At 40.9% G+C, this 12,779-nt stretch overlaps 1 protein-coding gene across 1 annotated transcript in view; it reads right to left on the bottom strand.

The window, feature by feature from the left end:
• Positions 1-12,779, bottom strand: part of pik3c2a (phosphatidylinositol-4-phosphate 3-kinase, catalytic subunit type 2 alpha) — a 103,424-nt gene that overhangs the window by 28,441 nt on the left and 62,204 nt on the right. Inside the window, exons 9-16 of the mRNA XM_030136813.1 lie at positions 12,299-12,445; positions 12,167-12,194; positions 10,689-10,938; positions 4,300-4,422; positions 4,046-4,213; positions 2,671-2,788; positions 2,113-2,255; positions 770-961 (exon numbers count right to left, since the gene is read on the bottom strand). Coding sequence (XP_029992673.1) covers positions 770-961; positions 2,113-2,255; positions 2,671-2,788; positions 4,046-4,213; positions 4,300-4,422; positions 10,689-10,938; positions 12,167-12,194; positions 12,299-12,445 — 1,169 coding nt within the window. The remainder of the gene's footprint in view (positions 1-769; positions 962-2,112; positions 2,256-2,670; positions 2,789-4,045; positions 4,214-4,299; positions 4,423-10,688; positions 10,939-12,166; positions 12,195-12,298; positions 12,446-12,779) is intronic.

Raw genomic sequence — 12,779 nt, 5'->3', positions numbered from 1 at the left:
GTTGCCTGGAATTCAAATGGGGTCACCTGAAATTTCTAGTAATTGATTAAAAAAAAAAAAAACCCTAACTAATGAAAAATATATGGTAAGTTGAGAGAGACAATCACAATACATAAAAGACATGACAAACTATGAAGATGAAGCTGAAACTGCAGCGCTGAGGTTCTGTTTCTGTGTCAAATGTTCATTGTGGTCAGTTTCAGATGCTGCAGCTCTTTCATAATTCATAGTTTGAGTTCTTGTTTGTTCAGTATTAATTGTCCTCCTTGTAAATCCAACATGGACTGACTGTACAGATCCTGACCAAGGAAAATCCAATTCTCCCTTTGCGCAGTAATCTACACCAGGCTTTACTGCCTCCGTCCATAATAATATACATTATATAGACTAAATGTCGTCTAAAATTAATGTTTATTTGCAAAATAGTAGAGCAAACTATTACACGATCAAAAACAGATTTTAGCCACCCCAAAAAAGTCTCTATTTTGAATGTCTGGGGTCGCCAGAAATTTGTGATGTTAAAATGGGGTCATGAGCCAAAAAAGGTTGGGACCACTGTCCTAGATAAATTATTCTATTTTTATACATCTTAAAATCTCTTGGCATTCAGTGTCGATGGTAAAATCAGATGTTCATTGTTCAGGGAAACCTGTTTCTTTACTAAACACATGACAATAAAAGGCTTTGAATCTTGAAACCAGGATGCAGACTGGGCCCAGACAGGCCGTTTGGTCTGTCACGGGTCTGAGTGAACGGGTTTGGATCGTACTTGGAGTCGAGCAGCTCCAGAGCGGTGACCGGGGGCAGCGGGGGCCAGTGGTGCAGCAGGCTGTGGATGTGAGCCATGCTGGCCCAGTCCCAGCTGGGGGCCGAGGCCAGGACCTTAGGGAGGCTGCTGGGGTGGTCCCTCCGACAGTGGAGCCGGTGGTCCCAGAGGAGCTGGTGGTCGGCTCGCTTCAGCCTGGAAAGAACACCAACGTCAATACAAGGAAGAAAACTAACCGTAAAGAACATTATATCAAATAAAACTCAGGTTTTTCTATTAAAGTTGCGGGAGACTTTCGTGACCAGTTTTTCATCAAATCTGTCAAACCTCAGTCATATCCTCAGTATCATGAATCTGTAAGTCTGACTGTCATTACTCACCTGAATCTCTTTCATTACGGTGAACAATTTCGAAGTGCCATCCACCATAAACAAACCGTGTGTTTACAAACAGAGCCGGGAGGTCACTCGGGCATCTTCGGAATTTTGTCACAATGTGCATTGTGGAAAAGGGAGGTTCGCGCAGCCACCTGACAGCGGCAGCGCAACCATATGGTATTATATGAATGAAACAAACACGATGTGGAAACGGCTGAAATGCGGAAATGGCTGGAGGAATATGCATAGAGGGAAGGGAGCTCCTGCCGTTTTGCGTCGTGTCTGTTCTAGCTGCCGCTGTCAGGTGGCTGCGCGAGCCTTTGTTTCCCACAATGCATGTCGCGACAAAATTTCAAAAATGCCAGAGTTCTCTCCTGGCTCAGTTTGTAAACAAATGGTTTGTTTCTGGTGGATGACACTTCGAAATTGTTCACCGTAATGCAAGAGATTTAGTTGAGTAATCATAGAAAAACTTACAGATTCATGATACTGAGGATATGACTGAGGTTTGACAGATTTGATTAAAACTTGGTCACAAAAGTGATAAATATATAAATATATAATAAATAAGCCGAGGCATAATATTGTTCAAATTGCACAAATTTTTCAAATGACATTTCTGTTTTTTTCCAAGTTATTCACATCTTTTTTGTAAAATGTATATATTTTCATCATTTAATTAGGGGTTTTTTGGACTAAAACAAAAAGAAAACCTTGGATTTGTCATTATTTATAGGTTATTAAGTCATTGTTTTACTGGTCTGGCCCGCTTGAGATCAAATAGGGCTAAATGTGGCCCCTGAACCAAAATGAGTTTGACACCCCTGCAGTAACAGTTCCAGTGAGGACAGTGAGTCCACAATCTCAGGACCAATGTGGTCTCCAGGGTCTACAGGTAGACCACATTGGGTCACACAGGGTCTGTCAAACGTAATCCCTCAGTAAACCAGACTAGGATTCAGATCTGACCCGAAGTTGGAGGCTCGGCTGCAGATTTTCTCCAGTTTGCGTCGGAGGTCCGGGTCCAGCTCCTCCAGGGCCTGGGGCTCTGGGTTCAGGGCCTCTTTGGGTCCTACATATAAAACATCCACCCCTGAGCTTGGAAAGTCCACCTGAGAGGAAACAGTCACAAAGTTAGTAAAGACAGACAACAGGTGATTGACAGCTGCGACGACCAATCAGGGAGCCCGTTTACATGCACACTTAAACACCGATCATTATCTGATTTCTTCAGTTATAAGATTATTCAACTGATCATTTAAATGACATAATCTGATATACCACCTCTGCAGGTGGATTCTTTGTTGACCTCTTTTGACCATTGACTCTGCATTTTTGTCGAACCTGAGCTGAGAATCAGAAACAGAGGGTACCGAGGTATTTGGACGAGTCCACAGTTTGGACGTCCTCACCGTGAACAGTACCGGGTTCAGGCTCAGACTTCTTCCTAAAACCACTCATCAGCTCTTTAGTCTTCGTCTCGTTTGTTTCTACTCTGTCTGTGTCTGCGTTCACATCATGTCTGACCTGTAGTACGATCCTCTCAGATGGAACTCTGCGACGGTTTCCTGTCGATCCAGAAGCAGCGGCGGCGCCCTGAGCCGACATCCACAAACACAGCAAACGGCTGCCGCTGACCAGAACTCTGCAAAACAGGAGAACAAACCCAGAGCGTTACACCGTCCACAAATACCACCCATAACCATGGTGTCAGTAAACGCATTCTGACGAGTCTACAGGTCTGTGAACATGTCATCCTGATGAATCTACAGGCCAGTGAACGTCTCATCCTGACGAGTCTACAGGCCAGTGAACATCCCATTCTGATGAATCGCCATGGTTATGGAATGACTTTTTGCAACACCTTGGAATAATAAATATACAAATCATAGCACTTGTGATTTACGGAAAAAATTTACATTACGCACTTCTGTTTGTTGGACATTTAGTAAATTTCGGAAAAAGTTTTGCGCACGTCCAATGGAAAAGCGACTACTGTCTTTCGCTCAGATTCAGCAACTTTTAAAGAGACTGACGCTAAAATTGAGCTTCTATTTGAGGATGAAATCTTTTGAGGCTAAAAACACTGGTTGCACACTTTCATGTTTGTGCTGAACTATGGGGACGTTATTCATATGAATCATCATCACAGTTCATGCTTTGACACGGTTTAACACAGAAGCAGGTTCTGCTTTGAGATGCTTTTAAGGAACATAGTTTTTGTTTTTTACCTTTATTTAACCCGGAAAAAACCTTGTTGAGATTAAAAACCACTTTTACACAGTGTCGTGGGTAAGACAGCAGCAGCCGAAGTTACACAAAATAGAATCACAGCCATACATCTGCACGAAAAATATACACAAAGTCAGTTCTAAAACCAGACAAAACTCATTAAACTAAGAATATAAATACAAAACACCATCAATAATTTAAAAGGTACTAAAAGTAGAACAACAATGTTCCTTAAAAACATCTCAAATCAGAACCTGATTCAATCTACATCCAGACTGAATCTTTTCCCATTGATTTAAAATGACTTTGAATGTATTTAAATAGACCAGTTCCTTCAGTTTGAGCTGCTTCTGCAGGTTGCTCCAGGCAGTGGAAACCAGAACATTTAAAAGCTTTCTATCCCAGTTGTATACTTTTACTACCTTATACATTATTGGTGGTGTTCTACATGAATGTTTTATTTTGGTGTTTTATGTAAGTTTTTAGTGGAGACGTAGGGCTGAAATGTCTATTTCTGTAGCTTCTGCTGTTTTAGGAAGGACACTGGAAAAGAGTTTTGATCTCAAGGTTAAATAAAGTAAATAAAATTAAATAAATAAATAAATAAATAACCACGCCAGTAAATGTACCATCCTGACAAGCGTTTGTGTCCGTAAACGTCGGTTCTCACCGTCTGAAGTCGAACAAGGGCATGGACACCTTCCCCAGCAGTTCCGGACCTTTCCTCTGTTTGTTGGAATCTGGAGAACCACCGGCGTTCTGGTTCAGGACCCCAAACAGGGTCAGACTCAGGACCGACTCCAGAGGGAGGACCGCCACCGCAATGGGGAAGTTGATCCTGAAGAGAACCAGGACAGAGTCAGGGTGAGAACTGGGACAGAGAGCTCAGAACCGGATCAGAGTCGGTACAGATTCTGGACTCACAGCTCGTCCCACTTGATGTGGTAGAAGAAGCTCTTGTAGGTGCTGACCCTCTTGGACTGGACCGGTTTGAACAGGTTTTTGCCGTTGTGGGTCAGGGAACACATCAGGAAGTACTTCTCATAACTGAAAAATAACAACACGACAACAAACCAGGTCAGTGTCAATGTAGAACTCACCCACATTCAATTTGAAACCAGAAACAAAGCTTTTACCTCCTAGGGCAGGGCTGTCAAACTCAGTTTAGTTCAGGGGCCACATTCAGCCTAATCTGATCTAAAGTGGGCCGGACCAGTAAAATAACATAAATAAGAGGATAAGAACTTTTCAGTGAAAAAAGTAAATTCCGTAATGAAAATGTTGACATCTACGAATTGTACTTCAATGTAACATGAACAAATATGAACAATCTGAAAATTCTTTAGTAAAATAAGTGCAATATCAACAATATTACAACTTAGTTTATCATGTATACATGTGAATCACAACTTAGAGATCACAGTGGATCTACAAATACACAAAACATTAAATAACAGACAGAATATTATTAAAATTCCACATACTTCTCTTAAGACATTTCAGATATTCTCATTTTTTGTAAAAGTCTAGTCTGTAAATGTATACAATTTTGTGTACTTTTACTTTTTTTTTTTTTTTTTTACACTAAAATAAAGAGACAAATTTACAGTTTTCATTATTTATAGGTTATTATGATAGTATTTTACTGGTCTGACCCACTTTACACTGAAATGACCTAAAATGATTTGAACATCCTTGATTGTTACTATCTTCAGTGTAATTTTTGCATTTCACAAATTCATCCCAGGGGCCGGATTGGACCCTTTGACACCTGTGCCCTAGAGGGTATAGTCGTTAGCATGTCTGTCTGTCTCCAAACTTGTAAACACTGACTCTGGAAAAAAAAACAGCTGGAGCCTTAAAGGAGTGATATTTGTCTTTTTTAAATGTTATTCTTCATTTTCCCACATTTCCCTGTGGTCTCCATAAACTGTAAATGCTCTCCTTGGGTCTGAATTCTTCATCCATTCAACTCCACAGGTCCATCTTCAACCCTATTTCTGAGGAATGACACCAGAAAGGTGGTTTGGAGCGCTGGCCCTTTAAATGCACGGGAGACACTTCAGGCCCCGCCCCCTCCAGGTTGTCGGCTGTGCTGCTCTGTCCCGTTCAACCAACAACTGAACATTTGAGGTAATGGGCTCCAAGTTTGGACATATTTTCAGTCTGAACTACAACTGCTGATGACGACAAACAATTATGGAGAAATACTGGAGAAATGTTGGTCTGAAGTCTGGACCTGATATGAGCAAATGTGGAGACAGAACTAGTTAGAGACGCAACTAATTAAGAAGGAATTCAAACAGGTTGTAGAAATCCAGTGGATTTTTGCCCAAATGAATCTAAAGATAGTTTTGCAGCAGCTGGAGGGTTCAAATTCCAACTGTATGAACTATTAGGGTCCAAATACACAAAGAAATGATCTGATAAGTTACTCTTAATCTCCCTGTCAAAAAATATTTTGCCTGTAAATATGTGCACTAATCTTTGTCCTCCAAATTATGCTGTTTTATTTTATTTTTTCAAATGATTTAAAGGTTTTCCCCTTGATGAGTGTACGAATGGCCGTCATTCCCTTTTCTCTCCACCTCAGAAATCCATTATCAGACTTAGCGGGGGCAAACTTATCTGACTGGGTAGGCCATACCAGGAGTTCATCATTTTCCAGATTATATTTCTTGATAATCTCATTCCATATTTTCAATTGTTCTTTTATGTTGACATTATCTTCCTTATATTCTGTGTGTTCTTCACCCCCTAAACTGGCCTGAGGTTGATATGTCTCAATTTAGCTCAATGTGTTTCCATTTGGCTTGATACCTAGAGGAACACCAGCCTTAAACTTTTTACTCACATACATACGTCATGTATAGAGCGTGGATAAATTCTGAAATGGGCGACATTGACCTATTTTATGTCCTACTTTTCAAAGGTCAAATGTCTGAAAACACCATAACTCCTGTAGACAGACAGATCAATAGACTTTATTGATCCCAATCTGGGAAAACTGCAGCGCAGCAACAGCATTTGACACATTAAAAATAGAAAACCCAAATTAAAAATAGAACAATAGAGCAAACACACTATACATAATAAATTAGATATACGTACAAACAGAACAGGGTAAGAAATCTGGATTATTGAAACACTAATAATAAATGTAAGTAAAGTGTCATTTTCCAAACACAGAAGGAAGGTTCTGCATTTGAACAGCAGGGGGCGCTCCACTGTGTGGGCCCAGCAGTCTACGCTGTGGGTAGGTTTGGGTTTTAAATGTGGGTTTTAAATGCGGATTTTAAAAGGTTTTAATCTGTCTTTGTTGATTTCAACTTGTGTCTTAATGTGGTGGTAAGTGACACTGAAACAGCAGTGATCCAGCAACGCGTTTCACTGGAATATTACGGAGTTTTTAAAACTTTCTTATGTGACAGCGCTACACCAGGCGCTTCCACCTGTTGTGTGTGTGTGTGTGTGTGTGTGTGTGTGGGACTCTGATCCAGGACTTCCTTCTTTCCCTTCAGTGCCTACACTTCTCCTGTCCAATGTTCAGTTCATCAGGAATAAAACAGATGAACTGGAGGAATGGGCCAAATTCAACACAAACAGGAGAATCCTGGTCCTGGTTCAGCGAATCGAACCTGGACCAGATCTTGTCAGGAAGCGGGTTTAGGACCCCGATCCATCTGGACCAGGCACCTAAAACCACCGGGAAAAGCCCAGGAGGAGGAGGTTGGGTTATGACAACGAAAGGTACAGCAGAACTGTGACGCTCACAGAAAGAATCTGAACTGCAATGTCAACGTTTTCTCAGGACAAGGGGGTCTGGTTCAGATGGTGAGGACAGAAACACACAGAGAAGACACACAACAAGGTCTGACCCAGTCTAACCCAGTCTGAACTGGCCTGACCCGGCCTGAACCAGTCTGACCTGGTCTGACCCGGTCTCAGAGCCTTAAACTCACCGTCGTCATAATGAACATTTTCATCTTATTGTTTATCAATATTTAATATTGTTTTCATCTTGAATGTTTTGTTTTGTTTCACTGAGTTTAATAAGAAACACATTATTATTATTATTATTATTATCATTATCATTATTATTAATTATTATTATTATTATTATTATCATCATCATTATATCATTTTAACCCTTTCATGCATAGTGGTCACTCCAGTGGACAGTTCTTCTCCAGCTGATCTCTTGTATATTCATGGCTTTTGTTGTTTTAGTTGCATATCAGCCAACACAGTGGACGCTTAAGCACCATCCCATACACTGCAATTCATACCATTACTATAGCTTTCCTGTTCTTGATAAACCTGATCTGCAGTGACATACTTGAGTATAAATCAATTGCTAATTGTTGCTAGAATGTAATCAACTGTTCTTTTTCTTTTAACAAAAATATGTTGTTTTTTTTGCATATTCTCTGAATGTGTAGTAACAAGTATCATAGTATGTTAAAATGTGAGAAAACATCAGATTAGCAGCTTTAAACATGCTTTTATTTCATAGTTTTCACACAGTATGTCATTTCAAAAATGAAATGCATAATGTCCAGTTGAGTGGACATTTTTGTAACTTTGTGAAAAATAGGTTCATAAAAAAATTTCAATCACATTCTTTTTTTTCATACCTTAAGAGGAATAAAAACACTCAGGAAAAAACATCTTGATTAAGGTTCCCATAATTCATGCATGAAAGGGTTAATATCACTATTAAAAAATGAAATATAATTCCTAAAACACAAACTACAGAACCACTTGGACCTCCAGAGTCTCATCAGGTCTAGACTTTCACCCAAACCCTGCTGGGCTGCAGCTCATAAACTCTACTCATCTGTGTTTATCTGTGAGTTTGTCCTGACGCACGTCCAGTGGATGGACATCTGTCTTTATTATGAAGGACTAGAGTCACCAAATCAGCTGGGACTGATCTGGATCTGGATTTCACTCAGATCAGGTTTAGGAGGCTCGGGTTCCGTGGATGGAAAATGTGTAAGCGTTAAAGCGTAACCGGATGCCCAGATGGAAAACCCAGCAGGAGAATGTGGACTGGAGTGGTGACTGGCCCAGGAAGTAGAGCGGCATTGGACCGGATCATTAGTGGCTTTAACGTCCTCCGCTGCATGGGGGGGGCGGCTTTGTCTGTCAGTGAAGAAAATGTGGGCGGAGCCAAGGACTGAACAAGTCCAAGAAGGTTCTGATTATTGATGAGACGTGTTCTGCTCTAACATACTGTAAATTAGACCTGAGTGTCTGCATGTTCCAACAGGTTCCCTTTAAGACTTGAACGCCTCATCAGTGCAGTCTGACTTCACTCAGTAGAAAACACGACACAGACTATTACATACATTCAGAGCAGAAAAAACTGACACTTCTGCCCGGACAGATTCTTCAAACTAGAATAAAAGTGTCTACACTTTAGTAGGACAGTGTTTGGCTTTTGAGGCCCGTCTAATACCTGTGGACAGTGTTTCAGGTTTTGGTCCTGTCTAACACTTGCAACTGGTGTTTCAGGTTTTGGTCCTGTTTAATACCTGCACATGGTTTTTCCTGGTGTGGTCCTGTCTAATGACTGTTGACAGTGTTTTCGGTTTTGGTCTTGCCTAATACCTATGAACAGTGCTTCGAGGTTTGGTCCCGTCTAATACTTGTGGACAATGTTTCAGGGTTTGGTCCTGTCTAATATCTATCAACCGTGTTTCTGGGGTTTGGTCCTGTCTAATACCTGTGAACGGTGTTTAAGGTTTTGGTCCCGTCTAATACCTGTGGACAGTTTTTTCGATTTTGGTCCTGTCTAATAGCTGTGGTCAGTGTTTTTAGTTTTGGTCTTGCCTAATACCTATGAACAGTGCTTCGAGGTTTGGTCCTGTCTAATACTTGTGGACAGTGTTTCAGGGTTTGGTCCTGTCTAATATCTGTGGACAGTGTTTCGGTTTTGGTTCTAATACCTGTAGACAGTATGTTAAGTTCTGGTCCTGTCTAATACTTGTGGACAGTGTTTTTAGTTTTGGTCCTGTCTAATACCTGTGGACAGTGTTTTTAGTTTTGGTCTTGCCTAATACCTATGAACAGTGCTTCGAGGTTTGGTCCAGTCTAATACTTGTGGATAGTGTTTCTGTTTTGGTGCTGTCTAATATCTGTGGACAGTGTTTCGGTTTTGGTTCTAATACCTGTAGACAGTATTTTAAGTTCTGGTCCTGTCTAATACCTGCAAATGTTTTTTCCTGGTTTGGTCCTGTCTAATATTTGTAGGCAGTGCTTTTAGTTTTGGTCCTTTCTAATACCTGTGGACAGTGTTTTCGGTTTTGGTCCTGTGTGATACCTGCAAATGGTTTTTCTGGGTTTTGGTCCAGTCTAATACCTGTGGACAGTGTTTTCAAGTTTTGGTCCAGTCTAATACCTGTGGACAGGGCTTCGAGGTTCGGTCTCGTCTAATATCTGTAGACAGTGTATTGGGATTCGGTCCTGTCTAATACTTGTGGACAGTGTTTTCAGGTTTTGGTCCTGTATAATACTTGTGGACAATGCTTTCAAGTTTTGGTCCAGTCTAATACCTGTAGACAGTTTTTTCGGGGTTTTGTTCCCGTCTAATACATGTAGACAGTGTTTCAGGGTTTGGTCCTGTCTAATATCTGTGGACAGTGTTTCGATTTTGGTCTCGTCTAATACTTGTGGACAGTGTTTTCAGGTCTTGGTCCAGTCTAATACTTGTGGATAGTGTTTCTGTTTTGGTGCTGTCTAATATCTGTGGACAGTGTTTCGGTTTTGGTTCTAATACCTGTAGACAGTATTTTAAGTTCTGGTCCTGTCTAATACCTGCAAATGTTTTTTTCTGGTTTGGTCCTGTCTAATATTTGTAGGCAGTGCTTTTAGTTTTGGTCCTTTCTAATACCTGTGGACAGTGTTTTCGGTTTTGGTCCTGTCTGATACCTGCAAATGGTTTTTCTGGGTTTTGGTCCAGTCTTATACCTGTGGACAGTGTTTTCAAGTTTTGGTCCAGTCTAATACCTGTGGACAGGGCTTCGAGGTTGGGTCTCGTCTAATACCTGTAGACAGTGTATTGGGATTCGGTCCTGTCTAATACTTGTGGACAGTGTTTTCAGGTTTTGGTCCTGTCTAATACTTGTGGACAATGCTTTCAAGTTTTGGTCCAGTCTAATACCTGTAGACGGTTTTTTTGGGGTTTTGTTCCCGTCTAATACCTGTAGACAGTGTTTTGGGTTTCGGTCCTGTCTAATACCTGTACACAGTGTTTTGGGATTCGGCCCTGTCTAATACCTGGATGTGGTTGATCCAGTTGCGTTTACCTGCTGACCCAGTTGGCTGGGATGCCGTGCAGAGCGAACAGAGTGAACTGCAGGTGGTCCGTGCTCCCGGATGCCTCTCTGCTGCCTTTATCGTCTGCTGAGTCTCCGTCCGCGGCCGGAGAGGCGGGGCCAAGAGGAGGAGGCGTGAAGGAGGGCGACGGAGGACAGAAGGAGCGCAGGTAGAGTTTAGCCAGATCGTAAACCGCCTGAGTCAGTAAAGCCATGCTGTCCTCCACTGGACTGGGCTGACCTGGGGGACACACAAAAACCAGCCGGTCAGAGTCCAACCCAGCAGATCCAGATCCAGATCCAGAACCCTCCTCTACCATCCCAGCGCTGCGTTACCACGGTTACAGCCGGGGACGGCGTCGGCGGGGTTGACTCCTGGGATTCCAGCATTAAACAGGGACATTATGGTGTTCACTGCTGGAATGTGTCCAGTGGTATTATATGAGACTGAAAATGTGAGCAGATCTGTTTACTCCTGTGGGTTTGGACGCCGGCAATCACATCATTAATCACATCATTAATCACATCATTAACGTGAACAGACGCCTGTTTCTGAATCAGATCCATAGAATAAAAAGAACTGAATCCTTTCAATATCATAGCTCACAGATGTTGGAGTAAACAGAATGCCTCCATCATGATAGAATAGAATAGAATAGAATAGAAAATAACAGAAAAGAACAGAAGAGAATAGAACAGAAAAGAATAGAACAGAATAGAAAAGAAAAGAACAGAATAGAAAAGAATAGAACAGAATAGAAAAGAATAGAACAGAATAGAATAGAACAGAATAGAAAAGAACAGAACATAATAGAAAAGAATAGAACAGAATAGAAAAGAATAGAAAATAATAGAAAAGAAAAGAATAGAACAGAAAAGAATAGAACAGAATAGAAAAGAATAGAACAGAATAGACTAGACTAGAAAAGAAAATAATAGAACAGAATAGAAAAGAATAGAATAGAATACAATATAATAGAACAGAATAGAATAGATTTTATTGTCATTGTGCTACCTCAGTCAGTTCAACAATATAACAAAACACCAGAACTAAAGAAATAAGAACAGAGCGAATATATAATTACAAAGCTAAGATGAGAAAACAGAACATAAAATTAACAGTAACAAGAACAGAGCTGAGGAGAATAAAAATAAAAATGGACAAAATGTGAAAATATGCAAATTTACAGTATTAACAGTATGTATATCTATGTAAACCAAGTCTATATAAAAATAGTGCATTTATATTTTGACAAATATTAAATAAATATTGCATAGTTTTTGCAGAACAGAAGATTATTGCACATTATAGGGGGTGATTTTTTAGAAAACATTGATGGAAGTGGTTGAGCAGGAGGAAAACACCAGAGTCATGACTTTTACAGTTAAGTTCGAAGGAAGAAACTAGACGGATGTGTGAGAATGAGTGAATATTCAGACGACTGAACCTGGACCTGAGCCCGTCTTACCGTTGGACGACTGAGCAGACGAGCCCATCTGAAAGACAAGACAACAGCCGTCACAAAGACATTCAGGCCTAAGAGCAGTAAAACCACCAGACCAGACCGGACCAGACTAGACCAGACCAGACTAGACCAGACCTTTGGAGACCGGGTCCTGGGGAGGTTCGCCGAGTGTTGAAGACGCTTGACGGCCTCGGTGATGCCGGGAGTCTCCACCTCGTCCAGAGCACAACACAGGTTCTTCACTGTCTGAACCAGACGAGCCACCGTCTTATACTGAGTACTCTGAAAACACACAAAATACACACACAACTACACTGAGTACTCTGAAAACACACAAAATACACACACATCTACACTGAGTACTCTGAAAATACACAAAATACACACACAACTACACTGGGTAATCTGAAAATACACAAAATACACACACATCTACACTGAGTACTCTGAAAATACACAAAATACACACACAACTACACTGAGTACTCTGAAAACACACAAAATACACACACAACTACACTGGGTAATCTGAAAATACACAAAATACACACACATCTACACTGAGTACTCTGAAAATACACAAAATACACACACAACTACACTGGGTAATCTGAAA

This window comes from Sphaeramia orbicularis, chromosome 6 (genome assembly GCF_902148855.1).
Source record: "Sphaeramia orbicularis chromosome 6, fSphaOr1.1, whole genome shotgun sequence".
In the NCBI taxonomy this organism is placed as follows: domain Eukaryota; kingdom Metazoa; phylum Chordata; class Actinopteri; order Kurtiformes; family Apogonidae; genus Sphaeramia; species Sphaeramia orbicularis.
Note: the sequence above shows the minus strand (reverse complement) of the source record. Positions and strands in the feature narration are given on the sequence as shown.